This window comes from Struthio camelus, chromosome 14, assembly GCF_040807025.1.
Source record: "Struthio camelus isolate bStrCam1 chromosome 14, bStrCam1.hap1, whole genome shotgun sequence".
NCBI lineage: Eukaryota > Metazoa > Chordata > Aves > Struthioniformes > Struthionidae > Struthio > Struthio camelus.
Genome location: NC_090955.1, coordinates 17,465,174 through 17,489,962, shown reverse-complemented (window position 1 = coordinate 17,489,962; position 24,789 = coordinate 17,465,174). Strand labels below are relative to the sequence as shown.

At 37.3% G+C, this 24,789-nt stretch overlaps 1 protein-coding gene across 4 annotated transcripts in view; it reads right to left on the bottom strand.

Moving 5' to 3' along the window:
- Positions 1-1,158: 1,158 nt before the first annotated feature.
- Positions 1,159-24,789, bottom strand: part of DCP1A (decapping mRNA 1A) — a 41,100-nt gene continuing 17,469 nt past the window's right edge. Inside the window, exons 5-10 of one of the 4 annotated variants that reach the window (XM_068907047.1) lie at positions 20,888-21,026; positions 16,088-16,207; positions 10,017-10,781; positions 7,974-8,039; positions 5,964-6,182; positions 1,159-5,244 (exon numbers count right to left, since the gene is read on the bottom strand). In XM_068907047.1, the coding sequence (XP_068763148.1) occupies positions 5,164-5,244; positions 5,964-6,182; positions 7,974-8,039; positions 10,017-10,781; positions 16,088-16,207; positions 20,888-21,026 (1,390 nt within the window). In that variant the 3' untranslated portion in view covers positions 1,159-5,163. The remainder of the gene's footprint in view (positions 5,245-5,963; positions 6,183-7,973; positions 8,040-10,016; positions 10,782-16,087; positions 16,208-20,887; positions 21,027-24,789) is intronic. The other 3 variants (XM_068907048.1, XR_011134446.1, XR_011134447.1) reach the window with 3 other exon arrangements.

Below are 24,789 nucleotides of genomic sequence, written 5' to 3'. Positions count from 1 at the left end.
GTTACCTGGAGGCTGAAAGCAGATCTGGTAAATTATATATTGCTACCTAAAGTATTAGGCTAGGGAAATCAGGCCCTACCCAGTCTGGTTATGAATACACTCTGAAATAACTTTGGATTCCTAGAGGCAAGCCTCATTTGAGCTTTCAGAATATCTAGAGAAGATATGCAGCAGTACACAAACAAAGTTGTTACTTACACTTAAACTGGTCTGTGCTTCAAGGAACATCTTCACAGGTGATACTTGTCTCTTTATAATATTCCCTTTCACATTTACTTGCACTCTTCCGCTCTTCCTTCCCTTGCTCACTTCTCAGGAATCTTCTAATCACCAGCCCTTTACCTTTTATTTTATTAAAGGCACTCTCTGAATAAATGCAGCAAGTGATAAAAAGAATCTTCTCACTGCCCTCTTTCCCAATGCTTTTGAACCTCTTCAAGAGCCTCATGTGAAAAAAGATTCTAAAGGGAAGTGAAACATGCTTGTATAACTGACGAGGACAAGCTTTGCAGTTCACGGTTATATTTCAATTACAGGTCTATTAACTGCTCTACTACTTCAGGAGGGTAAACCTCAGTTAAACTAAAAACAGAACTTCTGCTTTGGTTTTCCTATTTCTCAGTCCCCCATTTTACTTTATGGGGTTTGCATAGAAGAGTTGCATGATAGCACTTCACATGATAAGAAAACAGTTAACTCCAGTTTCCAAAATCTATGTTTAAAGACCAACACTGGAATCACTGAGTATCACATGCCATGTACTAGATGGATGAGAGGGGATATCATTAAAAAACAGGACTGTTAATGACAGGCACTAAAAAACAGCTTTAGCTGTACTTATAAAACGGTGAACCTGCAAGCTGCATTTCTTAAAAGTGAAAGGAAATTAGCCAGTTTATCAAATTCAAAATGCAAGCCTGCCTACAGAAATTAGAGGATAACCAGAGGCTGTTAAAAGTGACAGTTACTGTTCCTAACCATCCTTCAAGTGGGCACGCTGTGTTTTCTTTAGAGAATAAACGCAATTATTTTTTGCCCCTAGTATTAACTGAAGAGATTGGATTTCTCATCTGCAAGATATTAGCCCTAAATAAAATTTGAACGTACCCTTCTGGCAGGCTACTAGCTCTAGAAACAAAAGGAAACATTGGAAGATTTTAGGAGGTGCTGAAACATTTGTTTTGAAGTTTTATTACAAAAATATATTTGCAAACATACAAAATTTTGGATGAAAAATGCTCATTCTTAAACATTTATGCAATAACTTAATATTTGCAAACATACATAGGTGCTATAAAATCTATACCATACCAAAAACGTTAATGATGCAGTATCTACATTTATTGACCTAAAATTATTCTCATTTCAGATTTCCAGACAATTTTCCTGAAGCTTCCCCTCCCTATGGTCTTCATATTTAAAGAACATGCAAATGGGTAATAATTTGTGCATCCACAAAACTGGTAAAACTCAGACATCGCTAAAAACACATAATATACTTCAAAAAAAGCAACAAAAAACAATAACACACACATAAAAACCTAACCATGTGCCCATACACTGAACAGATAAAAAAAATAAATAGACCAAATTAAAGATACTGCAATTCTTCTAACTTGAAGTGAAAGGGAGATATTGCATCTTAACATTCTTGTAACGATGTCAGACAAAACTGAGGTGAAATATATTGCACACATTCCTCCTGTTAAGATATGCTTATGCAACCCAAATAGCTGGCAAAAAGGGGGCTGATTTGTTTAGCACACTTTTTAAAAGAAGTCCCAAATTAAAGTCTGTTTCTGATAGTTTTTCAGGAATTACATCAGTGACTATGCATAGCATAAGGGTTTTCAGAAATATACCAAAATGAAGCAATTAGAAATGCAAGTAAAATTGAGATACATTCAGCAGCAAGTGTTTAAATATTGAGTAGGTATACACAGACTGTTAAGCATTTACTTTTTGTGAAATTAAGACGAATCACTTTCTTAAATTTCACTCAATCGTTCTGCAAATCTTGTTTAATTTGAAAAGATATACTGCTTCTAAATTAATAGCTGTTAGGCACCTTTCATATAAACTTTGCATTATTAAATAACATCAGATAACTTCTAACTACAAAACTGAAAATCTTGATTTTCCTGAACAAATCAGCAGCTATAGGTTTTAAAACTGTCTTTGATTAAATCTAAATTTTTACTTTCATTTTCTATTTTTTGTTTAAAGTGACTTAACACTGGCCACAATACACATGCTTAGATAATACAATTCATTTTGGGAATATAGTATGAACCAATCTTTTCGTTCTCAGAAATAATGGGTAAAATCTCATTAAGCCAGCAGTTTTACTGAAATAAAAATCATTTGAAAACGGTCACAAGAAGTTGCTGTGATGACGCACGGTAACTTGCTATGCATTAGTGATCACTACATGCAGCTAACACAAATCAAGCACTGAGACAAGCTGATAATTTTAGATTTATACAGAAAGTTAAAATGATTAGGAAAAAAAAGTTGCCAAACAACACATTCTACATTTAAGCTCAAGTTTTACACTGCAGTTGAACTTGTGTTTTACAATGCAATTCTTAATTAAAGAGGTTTATCTGGCACTTGTCATATACTGCAGACTAACTCTCCAGTGTGTTATTACAGGACACCTCTGTTCTTTCCAGTGTCTATTGGCTACATATATGGAAGTCAGAATAAACATGTAGGCATTCAAGATGAATGGGTTTGTTTGTAGTAAGAATGCCTGCCTAGTAACTATTATTTCACTCTGCATCTATTTGAATTTATTCTGAAAGCTAGAAAAAATTTAAACTCACAATGTATTGCTATTAGCACACTACAAAAACAAAGCAAAGTAAGGATCTGCCAGCTGCTCATGGAGGTTCCTGGACAGTTGGAAACAAATAAATGCAAGATATTCAGAGCAGAGTTAAACTCTCATAATAGCATGACTACTTCAAACAGTATTATTTTTTATCAATTGTATATGAGTTAGGAACTCAAACTACAACCCCTTCCTATCACTTGTACGGATCTTTGGATACGACATTAAGAATGAGACTATTTAGCAAACAGTACAAATATTTGCTATCAGCTTCCAATATTTCTATTCTTGGAAACTTATATCAAATCTTCCTTTGAAGAAACTGAAAACTATTCGTAAAAAGCAAGAAATTATGGACTTAGTCTTTGCTAAATCCAGAGGAAAAAACAACTCTATATTTGGTTTAGGCTATCAATCCCACCCCCCCATAGGAACTGCTCACTTGTTTGTCCTCTTTTCCTTACTAAGTTTTTCACACACAAAAAGAAAGTGTAGACCTTAAACCTAAATTGAATTTCACTGTTTATGCATACACACAGAAGTACATCGCTAGAATTTATGTAGGAAGCTCCTATCTTCCTTAACAAGGCTCACACAGTATATATTGCTGAATTCAAATGCTACTATTAAAGCCAATATATTTCTTGGTAGATGTGCATTACATTAGCATCTTTCCCTGAATTTTGCACATTTTTCTAACAAAATACTATGTATTTTAACTTGAAACATTGAACTCAAGGGCTGAGAAGAGCTTTACAGAAGGCAGGTAGTGCTAAACAAAATATATTTTCCACTAAAAAGCTATGAAAAAAACTAAAATAGATCAAATACATAAAACAAACATTTGATACAGCTAAAACATATTGATTTGTGAACAAGTCACAATTAAAGCTTAATTACTAGTTTCCAATGAAATGGCTGTGCACCTTGACTATGTCAACATTAACTAATCCTTAGGATATACATAAATATTTTTTTTGCCAGGAGCCAAACAACTTTTTTCTTCATATTTCAATAGTGCTGAGGGTGGGGGGAAGCAGTGCATCATAACTTACTATAAATTATCTTTTCACTCAATAAGCCAAAACTTTGCTACTGGAAAAGCATCCTTTAAAACGACTATTGCTGGAAAAATTGAGACCTACATTAAAGTCTTATTCACTCCTTCGCATGCCACAGAGAAGTGGGTAAACCAACACAGCAGCACAGGAAAATATCATTAGAAATGTTTTGATTTCAAACAGGAAAGTATGAGGTTAAATTCTTACATTAGCGAATAGTGAATTACTAAATCACATATAAGAAACTGTAGCATTTTAATTAGATAAAATTCACACTATGAAGTATGAAGAAGCAATTTGGGGAGAGGGCAACAAAAGAGCATGCATTTGTTCCCCATCTGCATAGTTTTCAACACTGCAGTTCAAATATAAATGAGGAATGAAACCCAACTATAACACTGGTCCATCCTTAAGCTAAAGGGAAACAAAATATTTCAATTATTATATTGAACATCACTGAACAAGAAGATGGGCTTCCAGAGGTCTTCCAACTATAAAGGCAAAACAAAAGAACTTCAGCATTCAACAAAATTACACTGCTGCTTAAAGATGATACAATCACACTGAGGATTTTGCATATTTCAAATTCTCCCTTTTTAGATAAAACGGCCTTACTCACTTGGATAGCTGTTCAATGTCAGAAATGCAGAAACAAGTAAAGTTAAAGGAGTATTTAAAAGAAATTCACGTGCATTAGCTAAAGACTGTTTACTGATCACATACTGAGCCAAATCATATTTTTAATCCCTGTGTTAAAAATCTAGCTCCAAAAGCCTGATTTCCAAAACTCTCTTCCCCACACCTGCCAACTTAATCACAAGACATTACCCTCTCCTACTTTCGCTTAGTCCTTAAAACCAGGCCTAGGTTCACACAACTGAATTTTGTTTTTCTGGTGTGGTGTAGTGTACTGTATTATGTATTTGCTGGTTTAAGTAGTATTGATTCTGTAACTCTTGAAAAGCAAAGACAGCTTGGAATGAAAGCCAGAGCAAACATTTGCACTTTCACTTAATGCTAATGAGAGCTCATACATAACTTAACTCCCCTCCCCAATAAAAACAAAGGTTTGCTGGTGATGATCACAGTGGAAACCTAGATCACTTCTGAGAACATTACTTTCATAAGTATTTAAGGAATAGTCTTTCCTAACAGGTTCAAATTCAAGACGTTGAAAACTAAATATTCTTTTAAAAAAATATTAGTTTTATATATGAGGCATAATTGTTTCTAAAGTGGACATATTCCAAGTAGATTTAACTTCGATTATAGCTTGATGTTGTCTGTATTCTTAGTTAGGACTTGCAAGTAGACTTCATGAATAGTGCTGAGAAAACGGGAATCATTCTGCAGGAAAAGAAAAAAACAAAACAGAAACATTAGTTAAAAAACGTATAATTTAATTCTATTTAAGTTGTGCATAAGAAGTCCTAATACAGCGTCTAACATCTAAGGGTTAAGACAAGGGAACTAGCCACCTAGCTGCCCAAAATCCTTAACATGAAGCTGCTTGTCAGTCATTACAATTTCATGACATGACATCAGAGGTCAAAATGATCATATGGATACTTCCAAACCTATGAATCTAGTTCAGCTGAACTTTCTAGCCACTAGAATTCTTGCAGTTTCCATTTCAAAGACAAACACTTCAGTTAAAGATCATTTGAAAACAACAGTTACTTTCAACTTAAGCAGCAGGAACAGTTACAAAAGAAACAACAAAACAATACCCTCCTCCTCACATGCCACCCAATATCAGGGCCTTCTACTAACGTAACTTTTTCTTCAGATGCCCACAAATTTACATGGATGTAAAAGAACATGTGATGTGGAACTCTGTCCTTCCAAGCCCTCTGTCTCATAACCAAAAGACTTAAAACAGAAGTAAGCCACGCCATACGCCATACTACACTGATGGCATGGAATAATCTACACCTTCCAAAAGAAAGGACCGATTTTTGTAATGTTTCAAGCCAAAAGGAGTTATAAGGATACAGCATCTCTCAGTACTGTCTGCTGTACTTTGAAACCCATCCCTCAGATACTGAGTTCTGAAAAGACAGGACCTTTATTAGATGTATGAGCGCTTCCTGAAGCTGAGACCTACTGAGAACAGTAGGAGGTATAGTCTGAATTTCTGTTGTTGCAAGTGTTAAAGGAGAAGAAGAATGGGCTTTGTTCTCCACTTCAGTAGTTTTTGTAGCAGACTGCTGAAAAACACTAGGAGACAAGAGGATTGAAGGAGTTACTGTAGTCGTGGTTGTAACAAACTGCGGAGGTACAACCTGTAAAAAACAAGAGACTAGTAAACACTGTGTCCAGTGAGAATGAATGCAGGTACAAAAGGCTGGAGAAATGAGTGTTTAAAGGAAAAAAAAGTGTAGCCAGTATTACAGTAAGTCAGCTAGATATTAAAGAAATAATTGCATATACTGAAGAAATATCTACCTATAAAAATTAACATCAACAATAATTCACATGTTAAGAGCTGAAGAAGGTAACAGCCTATAATATTTTTGTACGCAGATTCATTCTTCTCCATGTCATTGCTACCCTCCAGAATTTGATACATACCACATAGAATAAGAGATGAGCTTTTCCCCCAGAAGTAACGAAATGAGCCTATGGCTGTTTTCTTTTTTTTTTTCTCTTAGCAGCTTACAGAAAGGGGAGTCAGACTTCTATTTTTCACTTCTCCACTCTCCCCTGCCCCTCCACCACATTTTTAATTTGAATTAAAGTATCTCAGTGCTTCAAAGATATTTAAAGTGACTGATGAATTGTAATGAAAGTATTGGGGTACTCTGAAATATTTCTACTAATAAGTTTTTCCCTTTTTTTTTTTTGAGGAATATTCTGAAGACCATCTTTCTGCTTTGGTCCTCTGCAGGTCTGTGCCCATTTCTTTACAGAAATCCACACCCTGCCATTAATACCTTTCCTTTTAAGCATAAGGTCCAAACATATAGAACGCTGTTTTTGCATAAAATGGAAGTGAAAGAGAGACATCAGCTTTGAGCAACTCTAAGATCTCCAGATAACTGTAATTATTCAATATGATAATGGTACATCTTGCTCATTCCACAATAACCAACATGGAGAAGGGAGGGCAGTGGAAAAAACAAACAGAAGAACCTCACTCAGGAGAAAGTGAAGTAAATACTGTGTTTGATATATCAGCCGAAAAAGTTTCCCTTGGAAAATTAAAAATCTTCAGAAGACAAACAAACAAATTGCCAAGTCAGCTGAAGTTAACACAACACAGTAACATCAACAATAGTAGAACTGGCAAATTGAACTTATTCTAATCAAAACTGTGTATCCTTCTTCAAAGGAGGAGGTAGGTAAAGGGAAAGTAGAACTAAAGTACATAAAAAAAAAAATTCAAGACTTGACTATTATCGATTATTTAAAATTTTGGTTGTAATTTAACATTCACCTTATTTTGATCTGTTATTCATGGGAAGTTGTAATAATGTTAAATTTTATCTAGATCCCTAGAAATAGCTACTAGAAGGTTTTGCAGTAACAAAAGCTCTTGTTATCGTTTTCTTGCTCTACCCTTTGCATTATTAATTTGGTCTCTTTTCCACAAAATATAAGGTCTCTCAAAAAAAACCAGAATGACATAGCAAGTTAAATATTGCACTTTATGCCTCTAGGGTGCTTAAGGTACTAGCTGGGCCAAAGCTATTAGACCCTACTACAGTATTATAGCATTATTACTGCTTATTTACCAGATAAAAAACACAATTCAAGTGGTGCTAACTCAATACAAGATTGTAGATCCAAAACATAATCTCATTTCTGCATTACTATCTACAGTAAGTTACTGTACAACACAAAAGAGTTTACTCATTCATAGTTGTCTACAGAAATTTTTTCCCCTCAGTAAAGCTTGTTTCTATACCATAACAGCAATTTAAATGTGATCAGAGGTGACAGTACAGCTATTTGAGATGCCAGCTGATTACTACAGTTTTGAAACAAAAACAGAACAAAAAAAAAAAAAAAAAGGAGCGATCTCCCATCCTCTCCCAATCCTCCAAAATTTGCCAAAACATTTATTCACTTACCTGACTTGCTTTAGGTAAACTCTTCGGCTGTGAAAACGGTTCTGATTCCTTGTTTTGTTGTGCAGTCTAAGTTAAAAAGAAAACATCAGTCATAAGTTTGCATGCACATTTTCAGTGGCAGTATCTGTTTTTATAAAAGTGCAAAAATGCAAGTTATCAACAGATGTTTAGCTGTAGTTTGTTCCATTTTGTCAAACTGATGCAATCCACAGGAAGGTGGAAAAGAAGAAGGATTTGAAGTGTTTTATGTTTCCAATACTACAGGAAACCCATAAAACAATAGCAAAACAATTCTGGAGACTATATAGGAGACTATTATAGTTAAAATGAGAATAAAACAAGTGCTACAAAATAAAGATTCCGGTACCTTATAATAAACTTGGTAAACATGGGAAAAGTACATTTACTAATTTTTCCTATAAGTTTATCTAATCATCTCTATTGAAATTAGATACTCTGGTCTTGCTAGAATTTTATATATATTTTATATTATGAACACCATCCAGATACCAAAGGTCAGATTTTAAGATTATATTATATTTTTAGGATTATAAAATAATAGAAAGCAAAACACACACAGAGAAGGGACTTTAATAAACTCCTCTGGCATTCTTGGAAAGGCTTATTATATAGCCTTTCAGCATACCTCTTGGCAGCAAGGTCAGAGGTTTTAAGCGATAACCTCCACAACAGACAATACTTAGTTTACCTGAACTGCAGTGAAAAAAATTCCACAAGGAACTGATCACTCCCAGTGACAGAAATCAAATAAGTTTTATGAAATGAAACAATGACAAGATCAAATCCTTAAGACATAGTTACATAGGAGTTGGGAGGTCTTTTGCTAGTGAGCGAGAACATATTTGGACTAAGGAGAGTTTCGTGTAAAGAAAATATGCACACACACTGGACCCCCAAAAGGGTATAAGACTGGCTTATAATGAAATAATTTTCAATGTTATCAAGCAGATTCAGTCAAGGGCAGTTCTGGATTAAACCCAGTCAGCTTTTCTAAAAGCTCAAGGATGTCGCTATCTTCAGTGTCAAATCTGTACCAACATTTAGCAGTACAAGGAAGAACAATACTGCTCAGAACGTGAAATACTTAAACAGTAGGTGAAGACGGCTGCCTCAGTGCTGTATTTTGGATAACTTTAGATGTGGACTATAGAGAAAGTTACTTCCTCTGAAGAAGAAAAAAATATATAGAATATATATAAAATATACATCTTCATCTAGCAGCCTAAACCCATGAGTACCTTTACTAGACAGGGACCCAGCAATACAACAGAGCACCATCAATTGATGGAAAATAACTTACAACACAGAGTCACACACAGTAACCTTACAGAGTAGCACGGACATTTTCAGCTAGCCTCTCAAAACAAGTTTATTGCTTTAGCTTATATTAATGGATATAAGCTTTCTGTTTCTTTGAGGAGATTCTAAAAGGTGCTTTGAAAGTGAGACCAGGATAAAAAAAAATCAAGGTGGCTGACTAGACAAGATAAATCAGTTTATGATCCATTTTACTGAAGAATTAACATATCTCAACGTAGCTCACACCTATCCCCAACAGAAGGGGTCAGTACTGAAGCAGTATGAAACATGCAAAGCAAGGTAACTGAAAACACGAAAGCCTTAATTCAGTACCTTCAGAGAACACTGACTAGACCTCAACAACGTCAACTCTTGTAACACCGATCAGTCTGCAGTCTTCAGTCACTTCTCAGCTCATCAGTCTTTATTAATAGAGTTTTTAATGACGCTAGCACTGGTGAATTCCTTATGATATACTCATCCACTAACAGCAGCAGCTTGAAAACCTTTCCTCTACAGACAGATCTGTCACTCATAACAAATGCTAGTGACAGAAGTCCAAATTCATTAGATTTTTAACTTAATTCAGTCAACATATCACACATTACAAGTCCTTAGTTATTTTTAAAAAGCTAATATATAAAAACCACGTTATTAAGGGAAAATATTCGTAGCCTAAAAACACTTTAAAGCAATATAAACATACAGAAATCCACAGAATACCTGAAGTGGAGAGATTATCTTGCTGTTCAAGGTTGATGGTTTACTGTGTGATTCTTTGAAGCTTTCTGGTGTTGCAAGTTGGCCAACCGAGGCAGAGGTGTTTGGTGTTAAGGAAGTCTTAGTGAGAGCCTGCTGTTGCATTTGGTCATGTTGTGGGGTCAACCTGAGTTTCTGAAGAAGATCAACACTTGTATGGGATGTATTTGAGACAGTTCCTGCATTTGTTGATGTCAAGGGTGGTACAAACTGGCTTTGGCCAGCCATTAGATTTTGTGGCGCGTGGTTCACCTCAGATGGCAGCTGATTCACTAGTGGGGATATCTGCTTGGCAGCTTGCTGCATAACTTGCATTATGCTGTTGTTTTGTTTTAGGCCAGGAAGCATCTGAGCAGGGGCAGCTTCCATTGTCGAGGCTGAATTAAGAACAGGGCTTAAATGAACTGAATAATTTGAAATGTTTTTTACATCAGACTGGGAAACTGAAGCTGGAGGTATTAGCATAGGTGTTAAACATTCCTGCTGATTCAGAGCACTGGTACTGGTTTTAACCCCGGGACTTTCTGATTTCCCTAATGGTTGATGTATTACTGTTGACTGGTCAAAGGAAAAAGGCAAGAGCAAATTGCGCTGCTCTCTGGCAGAGGTGTCAGGCTGCGACGTCTCCATCCGCTCTGGAGTGGGATACGGAACTGCTGCTTGTTCCTTTGGTACAGAAGTTCCAAACAATTCTTCCAAAGTCAGATGCTTTTGCCTTGACTGAAATGGCTAAAAAGAAGGGAAAAAGGAGTTTGCAGAGTCAGTACAGAAATATCCTATACCTTTGTGCCTCTCACATAGCCTATTACAGCTTTCAAAACTAACAAGCTGTTTTTTTGGTTTTGTTTGTTTATATTAAGCAGTAAAATGCAGTTTGGATATCAAGAGTGTCCTGTTTCCAGGAATTTTTAACCTTATTTCATTTACAAGAAACACTCTGTCTATAGAGACTAATTACACAAAAAAAAAATAATGAGGATTTAGGAAATCGGGCATCACAGTATAGCACATGCTGAACGACGCACTGACGTTCAGTTATGGAGCGCCACTGAAGATCTGTAGGTAGGCAATTTCAGAGGTTTCAGGAAGGGTAATTTTAGAAAGCCTTGGCTATTGGGGAAACTTTTTTGAACTTCACTTGGCAAGCACAGAAAAGTTATTTTGCTGAAAACGTAACCAAATGTTCAGCTGAAGTAAAGTTGATTTTGTCACTGAATTCTGTACTCACATTAACGGCATCTATTGAGCCAAAAAAACCCCTATTTTTTCCAACAATGTGCTAAAATATTTTTACATATAAAACAGTCATGGAGGAAGTAAAAGACCAGCACTTAGAGCAATTTACTCAGCTTCAATATTGTAATTTACAGTGCCTGGTTAGTCATTTGACTAATATCAGTGACTCAGTTAAAGTGCAAAGATGAACTACATCATAAATACAAGACGTATCTAAATAGAGCTATTTGAGATAACTAAGTTTTCAGTCATCTGTGTTTCAGAATCACAGCTTCATACTAACCTTGATGAAGGTGACTCATCAGTTGTCACATGACTCTTTCTCAAAATTGCACATTTCTCTCCTCAATGTGCATTATTTCTGTATTCCAAACTCCCCCAAGTCTATCTGTTAAAGTCGTAATAAAGATGGTGGTCCAATGAAGTGTCACTGCAATACATGTTTACATCCCATCCATTTGGATATGATACCTCACTTGCAGGGAGGACGGGAGGGAAGGAAAGTATTTAATTCCTCCCCCCAGCATCAGATAAGACTAAAAGGAACCCACAGCAATACCAGGAGCACGTCACTATCTTGACGGCTGGATGCAGCCATGACAGAGAGAAAAGGGAAAGAGTGCTGTGAAGTCCCTACAGCCTTCTACGGGCAGGGCAGTATCTGATAGCCAAAAAAAAAAGTAGTAGAAAGCTATAGGCTTGTCATACAATGACACCTGCCATTGACCATCCCTAAAGTACATAAGGCATTTCGGGAGCATCAGGGGAAGGAAAGAGGATCCTTCCCCAATTCTCAGTAGTATCAAACAAAACTTACATAAAATTGGAAGGATTAGGAATGATCAAGTGGCCTAAACGATGGGTGGAAAGAGAGAAACAGAGAAACCCGACAGTACACGCTTACATAGTCGATCCAGCAACACACGCTTAGATAGCTTTCTTCATCTTTTTCATTCACAACGCAATAGACATTTCAAAAGGTAAACTAATCACTATAAACCCAAGCATATAAACTTCAAGGAGGGGTGTGTTTGCGTGCGCACATAGCTTTCCCCATCCGCAAGCCTCTCCCAAAATACACATCAGCCTACTGCACTGAAATTGTTGGGGGAAAAAAAAAAAATCTGATTTTAAGGAGTTTAGATTATTAATTATTTTGCTTTATTGACTTTAAACAGCAATCACTATGTTAAAAAACAATACAAATTTAGCATGAAAGAAGAGCTGTCAAGTAAGATTTTTAGTGTAGCTTTGGTTTTGTTCTCCAAAATTAGTACGAGTAGACTGTTTTCCACAAGACAGCTATCAAAATAGAAGTTCACTAAACAAAGAACACTTTCATCATTTTAGAAGAATCTGAAAAAAACCAAGATTCTTTGCAGTGTAAGAGAAAGCAGAAGTCCCAGCAATGCAGTTGAGGTGACACACAATAAAGAAAACAAAGACAAATTACTTGTTCTCAGTTTATCTTTTAAAAGAAAATAAAAAAGTAACAGCAGCATCTCCAAGAGCAGATCGAGAGGGGGGAAAAAAAAAAAAAAAAAAGTAGGATTGGTCAGATCTCCTTGCATTTCAGCTGTTGAAGAGGTAATGCAGCACACCTTTGAAACAGTATGTTTGAGATCTGTTAAGTAATTATTCAGATGCATTAAAATCGACACAGCTAATGAATCACAGGCTTCTGTATATCCTTTTGGAGAAAAAATATCGCCCTTCTTCTGCAGAGTAATGACAAGTGTCCTAGTTAATCCCTTATAACACAGCCAGTCAGTTCTACCCTGACACACAAACATTATTCCAAGCCAGTCTGTTATACAGGAGATATTTTAGATGAAATCATTTAAAGCGTGTTTCGCTAAAGAGAAAAGAAACAGCTACTAATACCCTTAGCTCAAAATTTTCCTGGTTTTTTAGGTTGCACAGGACCAGAAATTGTGTAAAGCAGCTGGACTGAAAAACAACATTCTGCTCAGAAGACAAAGCGGCCTGCAGCATAGCTGCAGTGCGTTCTGATGGTATGGCTGAAACAGAGATGCTATTTTACAATGACAACTATTTCACCATGACATTGCCACACTAGCTATTTTCAGTAACACAGAGAACAGCAGTGAAAGTATGGCAGCACAGGTACTATACGAACAGTCTAACAGAAAAATTTGAAGGGGAAAAAAAAAAAACAAAACCAGAAAAACCTTACTGACTTCTGCCCAGGTTACTAACTTGTACTGCCATTGCTATTATTCATTGCTAGCGAGATTATTATCAGACAACTTCATTTTGCAGGTAGACATTCTGTAGTCGGTAAATCTTGTTACTATATTAGGAATTCTTCTTAGAAGATTGTTCTTAGTTTTCTCCACTGATCTTACTGTCCTGGAGACCTGTCCTTCATCTACAAAGATTATGGTAAGAGAAAAATGACTGTCCCATCTCATTTTGAACCGAGTTTTTCGCCTCAGTATGACAAATTCACTAGCTTTTCTTTAATAATACACCACAATCTTCAAGAAGTGAAGAAGAATCCTACCATATTCTGATCCAAGTCAGATTAGTCCCTTTACATGGAAATATAGCCTCAAACATTGTTTAAGTTTATTCCCATCCTTAAACATAAGATATGTCTTTCACCTGTTCCATCTCTAGCTGAGACATATTTCAAACATGTCATCAACTCACTGTGGTATGGAGACCCTTCTCAGTAGGGCAACAAGGCAACATGATCATCTTACTTGACAGGAGCAGATGGCTGCAGAGAAGATTTCTCCAGAAATCACTTCAGATATATTGAGAGGGATGAATTCAAGCTGGCACTGAAGTTTAACCTCAGTGTTCTAGAAGCTACCCAGCTTTGCTGATCATTAGTGCAAAAGCATTTCATGATACAACCAATTTGCTTTCTGAACTGCCAAGATACAAAAATTAAACTTCAGATTGTCACTGGACACATAGATGTTTGTTTTTATTCCCAAATCTCTTATATTTTGCCATGAAATATGAAGTTACTTAACTAACACGTGAATGCTATGTTTTGGAGAGGGTTTCAGAAACTCATGGTATCTATCATATGTACACTATTGGTTTTAATTCACTGGCCATCTGTTTTGACTAATATTAAAAAGATATATACATTTTAGAGCTGAAATGGAGCGTTTCCCCTGTTGTTCTTCCAGTTGTCCACATGCTATTATTAAGAAAGTGTGATTAAGAACAATCAAACTCATTTGTGCTATATTTGAATCCAGGTAGCTAGCTTTACAGAAGTGCACTGTTATCACTTTTATGTTACTAATTTTTTTTCCTCCAGTATCTCTGCAGATATTATTATCGTATTTACTGCTCCTACAAAGCCAGTATTTGTTTAGAACTACTGAGTACATGGGGGTATAAATTTTCATGGGGCAGCTCACTTTTCAGATATTGTGGTTTATTGCTTGCAAAACGCAGCAGTTAAGCTACGGCAAGGGCTTCGAGGCAAGCATTACCAGCTCTCTCCTGGGGCGTATTTTTTGAGGTGAACCAATAGTGAATTTTGTCTCCACTAGGTGGCACTGTAAGCAGGCACAAATTGCTTATGTGTTTGCAGGGAATCTAATTACAGCAACCATTAAGGTTTTTTTTTTTTTTTTTTTAAATGAATCTTTAAAAAGTCTTGTATGAAGCTACACATTCCTTATGCATAGGTGCTTACTAGGAAAACAGTGCCAGTTACTGAACTAGCACTGCCTATATTCCAACCACTCCAGCCATGCTACTAAACATTTCGTTTCAAAGACAACATGTAAGTGAAGCAGAAGTTGTAACACACATGAACGTTTTCTCTAGTGTTTTTACTGTGGTTTAATCTTTAATTACAGGAATAACACCAGGCTTTAGAATGTGTCGCTATCTGGACGCATGCTAATTGAGCGCTATTTGGAACAGATCTACAACGCACTAGAATTATCATATCACATCATCACTGAGAAATTGTAGAAGATTATTGCTTACTGCAGAGTAAAGGAAGATTTCTAAAAAAAGAAATAAAACAAGAAAATAAATACAAACTAGCTATAGAGCTGTGCCAGAAGCTAGGAAAACACACAATCAGTTATGCTGAAGAGAATTCAGTGCTGCCATGCCTGAAGTGCTTTCCATATCTGGTATAGCAATTCACTGCTAATTTAAGTTAGCAAGACTGCAGCTATACCTTTGAAGGCAGCACAGAAGCACTTTTGAAATAACTGGCTGAGACATGAGAAAGCAGGGCTTGAATTCATATGTGAGAGGCTGGAACACACTATACAGTTAACTGATGCCATATTCAGTCCGCAGAGGCGGTAAAGGTTGTTTTCCCTCGCTTCCTCACAATAAGTCATTCTGCACAGGGCTCTACACCACTGTAGACTGACTTCTAAGAATCTAAATCAGCTCATTTAAACAAGCTTGAGTATTCACCATAGCACAGACAAAGCCTCATATTTTTAGGAGCCTAAATTTTGTCTAAGTTATCATTTAAAAACAAACAAACCAACCCACTAGTTTATCTAAAGCCAAAACAAAGAACATACTAAGTGATCTTAGACAAGCACAGACACAAGAGATGGAACCGGACACAAATACACATTTTACACTGAAGTTAAACCTCCAAATACATTGACTTCTTTTTCGAGTTGAAGCATAATAATTTTAGGATACAATATTTGCAGGCATTCTTGAGAGAAAAAACAAAACAACAACAACAAAAAAAAGGAGATGTTCTGGCCCCAAAACAAAGTACTGATGAAGATATAGCACCTTATTTAAGTTTGGATGAAACATACCTGATCTTGCATTTGTAATGAAGTTGCTTGTTCTGAGGCCTCTGTGCTGTCTGGCTTTGGGGGATTTGCATTTTGTTGCATTCCAGAACTTGATACAATACTCAAGTCGCTGACCTGATTCTAAAAAAAAAAAAAAAAAACACAAATAAATTATTACAAATACATAAGTTTTCTAGCCTATGTTTAGCCACCACTACAATTCTGTTATGTGGTACTTCAACTGAAATATAGAAGATGTACTGATTTTTCAGAGACACTGGGGAATTCACAAACTTTAGGAATTAAAATCATACCAAGACATCCACCATCAGGTGTGTGCTCATAATGCTTTTACTCTTTACTACCAAAACACTAAGAAAACTTGTTTCATAATTTTTCACTAAGAAGGAAGAGACAGATTTCTCGCATCTTTTTCTTCATTAGCTACTAACAAAGAAATTTGCAATGCTTCATTAAAATCAAGAACCCAAACTAGAAACAACTTAGAAAAATCCTGTTAGAGACTACTCTAAGTAACAGCAAAGGGAGCTTGTCACAAACTTATTTCTGCCAGAGTTACTTAACCACATGCATGCAATTTCATAAGGTGTCAAGTTGTTTTTTTGGCAAAAGGCAGAACACAGGCAAGAGAGTGGCAGTGACGGAGGGTGATGTTTGCAGTTTAATTTGACCTTCACCTTTAAATAAATGTAAGCATCAATAAAAATAAAAATTGTATTAGAGTTTGAAGCACTGAACAAACTCGTCCTAGCATTAAATAGATAAACTATGCCTTATGCATTATGATATACCTGAACATCAGCACAATACACGACGACTACTCAGGTCACTTAAATGATAGCAGCAAAATATGGTTTACACTTTTTTAACCAGTAAATTCGACACAATTTGAACTTTGTTATTGTGTCATTTTCAATTTCTAATTGAAAACAATTGTGTTTTCCAACTGAAAACAATAAATACAAAATCAAGACTACATGTTATCAATTACGGGACAGAAGAAAGGAGCAACTTCTCCTCTTTCCCTTTTTTAGCAAGCCAACTTGAAGGTAAAAAACACCTAAGGCCTGAGATGCTGGACTACCACATGATTACAAAAGCCAGACAAAGGACGTTTTTTCTTTTCACTGAAGCTGCAATATGTTTCTGTTCTCACACTGGAGCACATACAAGAAAAACCCACTATAAAAAGAATCCATTTGCTTCATTTAAAAAACAAACAAAAACCCCTTGGAATTCATTCATTTTCACATATGGACTTGATGTAGCAAGTACTTGAAGGATTAAGCTGATTTAGAGTCCTAGATTAAATCACTCAGACCTCCATAAATCTCTCTTTCACTCTCCGTGCCCCCTTCTCATGCTGACACTCCGCCAATCTCATGTGGGCTGCACACAAGGATTACTGTATGATCCATCTGGAATATACCAGGCAGATAAGTACTTTCTGCTCCTCAATACATATTTATGCATAATTACTTGAAGGCACAAAATAATTTTTGAAAATTGGCACAAAATAGTTTTTGAAAATTAAGATAGGAAAGGTCTCTCAAGAAACCAACTATCTTCACAATAAGTATGTTTATTTAATCCCATTAACACTGACGTAGAAAATGTCTGGCTGCAAGAAGTTCCCAAGTTAACGGGCCTGAGGTTTGTTGCCAAAGCAGAGGTGCTCAACAGAAAGTTCTGAGAAGCTTCTGAAGTGTAACCAGCACTGCTCAATCCTTTTTATCTGGCTACTTCTACATCACTACAACCACAAGAGGCTATGGAATTATGTTTAGCTGATTCATTTTATAGCTTAAACACAAAGGAGGGAGAAAATCAAAACACTGAAATAGTTGTTCAAGTTTTATTAGTGTTCTAGAAGCACCGAGAAGCAAATAGTCAATTACACAGTAGCTCTACTGTAGTCCATGCCCTGTGTATTTTCGGACCATACGATAGCCATTGCAGACTGTCTGTCCACCATGAAATCTGCACACCACGTTGTTTGTTGATCAGTATTTTAGTTGTCTACAGAGCTTCATTCATGATGCTTGGGAACTCTGTTCCCAGCAAAAGGTCTTCAGCTCTCTCTCATTAAAACAAAACAAACACACACACACAAAAACACAAATGGAAAATTAAGAGAGAGGAAGCACTGGAATAGCCTTCGAGTCATTTTTAAGAACCACCTGTTGGAAACACCTATCAGCTGATATTGCAAGAACAAAAAGGGAGAGAGACCTCACACTCCTAACAGGGCACTATCACAACAGTGAGTTCTTGTGCTCTTTGTAAGCTTTCTATTTCTTGAAGTGCTTCTCAATTGATATAACATTGACAGATGAGTCATTCAGGTTTTGACATTTCCTTCCATACCCTCACAAAAGCTGCTACTTTCACAATGCTAGTCTTCTTACAAAGATACGCTCACCTCCAGCAGCGGCAATACTCAAAGAGTTAGAAGCAGGTTATTTTTGTATCTGTATTTAAAACATTCTCAAAAAGAATTAACAATTTTCAGAAGCTAATAACAAATTACGTAAACTTGTGAACTTAGTGCTGGCAAATGATACCAGAATCACCATTCTGAAATCAATTAATTTAAAGGATAGATGTATAGTAGATAGGGACAGGAGTAGTACACTAAGGAACAGAAGGAAATTACTATACTTAGATTACAGCAATGAAAAATATGCTTTATAGAGTCTACAGATATAGTGAATGACTAAATCTACCTCTAACTCTAGAAGACTTCGAGTCTAAGAAAAGATAGGCAACACTGGGTGTAATTTTTACTTGCAATTCCCAGAAACAAAATTCTCATAGCAGCAGAGATCTTAACTTTGTAAAATGGGTCTATTAAGCTACATTTTCAACCTGGATCACAGAACCCATTCAACATGTCTTTCCTGAAATCAAAGAGACTTCCTCCTAGTACAGTTTACTTGAGGGAAGGAGCAAGGCATCACTTCGAAAACAAAGCTACTGAAACAATAGCAGAGAATGTCCACTATTTAAACCAAACACAGCTGATGTGTTAAGAACCAGTCTCCAGACAGGCTTTCTTAACAATGAAAGATAACCAAAGAGGTTGACAAAGAGCTACCCAATTAACTAAGAAATACAGAAATACAGTTTATGAGGGCATGCATCATGCAAATCTCACACTCACTTTAAAATATGATTCCCCCCCCCCCCCCCCATGTTCCCTGCCCCTCACTCCAAAGTAATTGCATTTGTATCATGGACATGGGACAGTTAAAAGTTTCTGCTGCATTATTTAATGCCTTAAAACATTTCAGCATCCAACTACAATTAATATTCTATTATGATTCATGCCATAATCAAAGATCTCTCCCAGTGACTTTTGGTACAGAGGGGGGGGGGAAAAAAAAAAGTCAGCTACTATAAGGAATATTTACCAAATGCAACTTCAAGATCACAAAACCAGGCATATCCAGTGGTCTACAGTGTTACATATAAATGCCCATGTTTCCTTCTGGCAATGAACAGGACAGTAGATGAGAACTGAAATTAAGCAGCTAATGCAACTGTTTCAGGAAAATGTTTTATTTTGTTGTGTTTGCATCTCCAGGTATCCGTCTTCAAAACTGTATTTTCCCCCAAAGAGGAAGCAATTTGAACATATGAACATATGTGCCTACTAAATTTTGGATTAGAAGTGCTACTTTGCAATCTCTGGTTAGAGTCTACTGCACAAGACATCCACATACGCAAGAATGATTACCCCTCCTCAGAAATCAAAGGGCATGCCATTTTAGCAGACCCCAGTCTTGTTCAACTTATTCATCAATGACCTGGAGGAAGGGACAGAGTGCATCCCCAGCAAGTTTGCTGATGATACTAAACTGGGGGGAGAGGCTAACACACCAGAAGGCTGTGCTGCCATTCAGAGGGACCTGGACAGGCTGGAGAGCTGGGCAGAGAGGAACCTCCTGAAGTTCAACAAAGGCAAGTGCAGGGTCCTGCACCTAGGCAGGAATAACCCCATGCACCAGTACAGGCTGGGGGCTGACCTGCTGGAAAGTAGCTCTGCAGAGAAGGACCTGGGAGTGCTGGTGGACAACAAGTTAAACATGAGCCAGCAGTGTGCCCTTGTGGCCAAGAAGGCCAAGGGTCTCCTGGGGTGCATTAGGCAGTGTTGCCAGCAGGTCGAGGGAGGTGATCCTGCCCCTCTCCTCAGCCCTGCGGAGGCCTCCCCTGGGGTACTGTGTCCAGTTCTGGGCTCCCCAGTACAAGAGAGACATGGCACTCCTGGAGAGAGTCCAGCGGAGGGCTACCAAGATGATTAGAGGGCTGGAGCACCTCTCCTAGGAAGAAAGACTGCAAGAGCTGGGCCTGTTCAGCCTGGAGAAGAGAAGACTGAGAGGCGATCTCAATGTGTACAAGTATCTGAAGGGAGGGTGCTGAGCGCATGAGGCCAGCCTCTTCTCCGTGGTGCCCTGCAACAGGACAAGAGGCAATGGGCAGAAACCGAAACCCAGGAAGTTCCATCTGAAGCTGAGGAAAAACTTCTTCACTGTGAGGGTGACAGAGCCCTGGCACAGGTTGCCCAGAGAGGTAGTGGAGTCTCCTTCCCTGGAAGATATTCAAAAGCCGTCTGGATGTGATCCTGGGCAATATGCTCTAGGTGACCCTGCTTGAGCAGGGGGGTTGGACTAGATGATCTCCGGAGGTCCCTTCCAACCCCAACCGTTCTGTGATTCTGCGATATGAGGCCCCTTATTCAGAAGTACCAATAGCATTTCTATTTGTTCATAATGTTTTAGGAAAAAAAAAATTCCTTACTCGTTCGTATTCATCCTTGGCTTTACTAAGCATTTCCAGGATGTCAATGGGCCTGTTTTCATTGCAGCCATTGGTTCTGCTGGGGCTTTTTCTGTCATGGCAAACTTGCCGAGATCTCTGAGCTTCTTGTTCCACCACTCTGTAACAGGAAAGGAAGAACATGATTTCAAAATACTATCTGGAATAAACATCTTGCAAAAAGCAGTAAAGAAGAATGCACTCCCAACATATAAAAACATTTTGTTCTGCCTGAATAAAAACCTAACACATAGCTGACCCAAGTTACACAAGTTTTCATTTGCTACAAGGTTTATACAAGTCAAACTATCAAATGGTCTGTACAATTTAGCTCTAATCCAGACAGCACTGGTCCATTTCTCACAAAGTTTGCCTACAGTAAACACCTCTGCAAAACTGTCATATTTAGACAGTTTTACAGTAAAAATATGTGGACACCCAAACACATATTATACAAAGAGCATATGCATTATACCATAGACTGAATAAAATAAATTTTTTACTCTCTACTTCCTAACACGCAGTTTTTCCCTTATTTAGTCAATTCATGCCATGTTATTCAACAAAAATCAATTATAAACCAATTGTAAATTAGAATCAGATCTACCATTATAAAACACCACAAAGACACTGCAGAAGAGAGCTGGCTCACACCACACATCTCTGCAGTGAGTCTGTAAGGAGCTACCCATACAGCTACCCCTTACTTTCCCCTCAAAACTCTGGGAAAAGCAAGCTGTTTTCTTCTCTAACTGCCCTACAGTCATTCCACTTACTGCAGCTCTACATCTCTTTTCCTCCGGCCTTTGGGGCCTACTGTTCACTCACCACTTTTACCGCCTTGAGTATCAGAAAGCTGAAAAGATGGTTAACGTATGCAAAAAAAAGGATGTGTACCTTGTGCATTTCATTTACAAAAGTAAAGGCAGCATACATTTCCACTCCTAATCCATATGCAGTTCACAAGATATACATGGCTATGCAATGCACTAAAGCTTATCCTCTTGACATAAGCACAAACCAGCCTGTAATCTCCTCTTTTTTAAGCCTGTATTAATCAAATATGTTAAGAAAAAACAAGCATTGTGAACAGCGTAGAGCTTTGGAGCTGGCACGTCACTTGAGAACGCTCACGCGGTGGAACTAATAGCTGACGGGAGAGCCGAGCGGTGCCATCACAACAATCACGCACAGTGTCAGTCAGTCAGGCACTCGCTTTACTCAGTCCAGTTCGGATGCTGGAATAACTGTATTTTATAGACTGTTGAGTAAATAGATATTCATATGTTACTCTGTTGTCATTTTTGAGGAAAAGAGTGCAAGTCCTAGGAATTCCTCAATTTTCCTGCAGCCATGCCAATTTTATCTCACTAGAGTTTAGCTGTGTTTATTTGAAGAAAGATTAGAGTTGGCTTTTAAAATTTAATTTTGCCCAGGAAAATTACTTTCAAAGCTTTTAACCATACAATCATACCCACAAGGCACTTATTTAACCAGCTTCTTACTAGGCAATACAGCTTTCTCGCTGTTTGTAGACAAGCATTCACCTGCAAGCGTAACTCGGACTGTGAAGGCCAATCCGCACCCTGTGAGAAAATGTCTAACAGCTGCAGCATGTGCTGGCTTGGATGAAGCAGCTCAATACCGTGCAAATGTTTCTATGGCAATACCCTCAGAGAACATTTTGTTCTAGCACCCCACACGGTCATACAGTCCTGACTTAGGACTTGTCTAAACTCAACTCCAAAAGTAGGGATGAGAAAGGGCAAGATAAAAGAACCAGAATACTTTGCTGAGATTTAGAAAAGTGTCAGCATAGCTATATCAGGATAAATAAGTACTGCAGTTAAAGGGCAAATTCCAGACATTCATGCATGCGCTGCCTCGTAGGTGAAGTGAAGGCTTGAGTCTTCAGAAACTTTCTGCTCTCAACTAGTTGGTTTGAAAGTTTTTAAAACAGAACACCTTCCGTTAAACATATTACTCACTGGTCTCAAAGCAAAGCATTTTCAAGGAGTGTATCCATTTCACAGAAACGTTGCACAAAGATTTCTGCAAAAATATTTCACAGTATTTTTCTTATCGCCCCTTAAGAAGTTTCTTATCTTTTTAAAGTTTACTTGTATTTTCTAAAGAATCATAGCAATGAAACTACCTTCTCACGTAGATGAATGGCTAATGGCTCTTCCTCCATGCTTTGCCTCGTGCAGGTTACACTCAAATGGCAGTGAAGGAGTAAATACAAAGCAGTATTCCCCCCCCAAAACTCTGAGATCTTCTTCCCACCTCTAGCTTACTGCCTGTACCTCAGAAGCAAGTTTAGGTCCAGTTGTATGAAACAGGGTAGAACAAGCCTATCAACTAGTCTCAAAATACAAGAGTACAATCTATATGTCAGCATGTAATAAAGTTTCACACAGGCGTGAATGTTGGAAAACCTTGAAACAACCAAACAAAAAAACCTGGGATTTTAATCCTATTTCTGGAAAGCTCTCCTTTCATAAACAGTCATCATCTTGACTCAACCTCGCCCAAACTAATTCCTTCCAAAGTTACCAGTTTGACCACTTCTATCAAACTTTCTCACTCCAGAAAGCTCTGGGATTCTTTTTAAAAAGTAAGTTTTTGTTTTTAAATGCTTTAAATCAAGCACCTTTGCTGAGCTGGGAAAATAAGTCAAAAGAAAAAGCTACTGCTAAATGCAAATCTGTACACTGAGCATGCCCTGTGCAGAATCAGGATTAAATCTTTTTAAAGTAATGCCTACTGTCTCCATTATATCAGATAGCGGAAAAGGAACACGTTCCTTCAGAGACACAATAGCTGCTGTGAGAGTTTGCTCAAGAGTATCTGCAACTATATCTGCATTGAAAATATACCTGGCACAACCTCAGAGCACAGTGAGCGAGAGAACGTGAGAAGTGAAGGTCGGTGATTACAAAGCCTACGAAGAGTAATGTAGTTTTCCTTTGAAAGATAAGCCACCAAAATATAAATGGATGGCCTGCAATCTTGTTAACTCAATCTGGCACAATAAGGTCAAGTCAACCAGCAGGAAAGAGAATGCAAATCTCCTTGAAACCTTTTATGGTTATGTTTTTGAAGCTCTGAGGTACTACAAAAGCAGTACCCTTCCCTGTAAGTGATAGGGAAGCCCCCCTCCTACCCCTGTGAAAGTAAAAGGGTATAATCTGTTGAACAAAATGAACATTCCTGGAAATTAGCATATAACCCCTTATTTGAAATATACTGAACTAGGCCTGATAGGGCCTGTTGCCTTTTGCTGAAATGCCACTTTACTTGTTGAAGTTTCAGTTTTAAGTACACTATTAATAACCTACTATTTGTTTATTAAATACTAATAATCCTCCCCCTCCTAAATACATCTTTCATCCCAGCATGAAAAATATTCTGGCAGTTTCAGACTCCTTGTAGGGAAGGGTGAGGGGGAAATATCAAGATCAAGCTTTCTTCTTGCCGCTTTCTACCCATTTCGGGGGAGAGGAAACATGAAGTTTGCAGAAAGCGGTGTCAGCAGAAGAGTGTCAATCCACTTTTTTGTAAAGTTTGTAACTACAGCCTCAGAAGTCAAGCTTTTCCATTCTACAACAACGCACAACTAGAGCTCCTTCATTTCCTTTTTCTTAGTTCTTCATCTTTAGCTACTCAGAAACCTGTAAGACATACTGTATCAGATGAAACATGGTTTCATTCCACAGGCAATTTTTGAAAAATAAGTAGTATACATACCCTAAATACATCTCTCAGGATAAAAATCATTTCTGCAAACATTTTTGAAACCCCGAAACCACTGCTCATTTAAAAAAAAAAAAAAGTATTTAGACATTCTATAAACTAATAATAAAAAGAAAAAAGGCTTTATT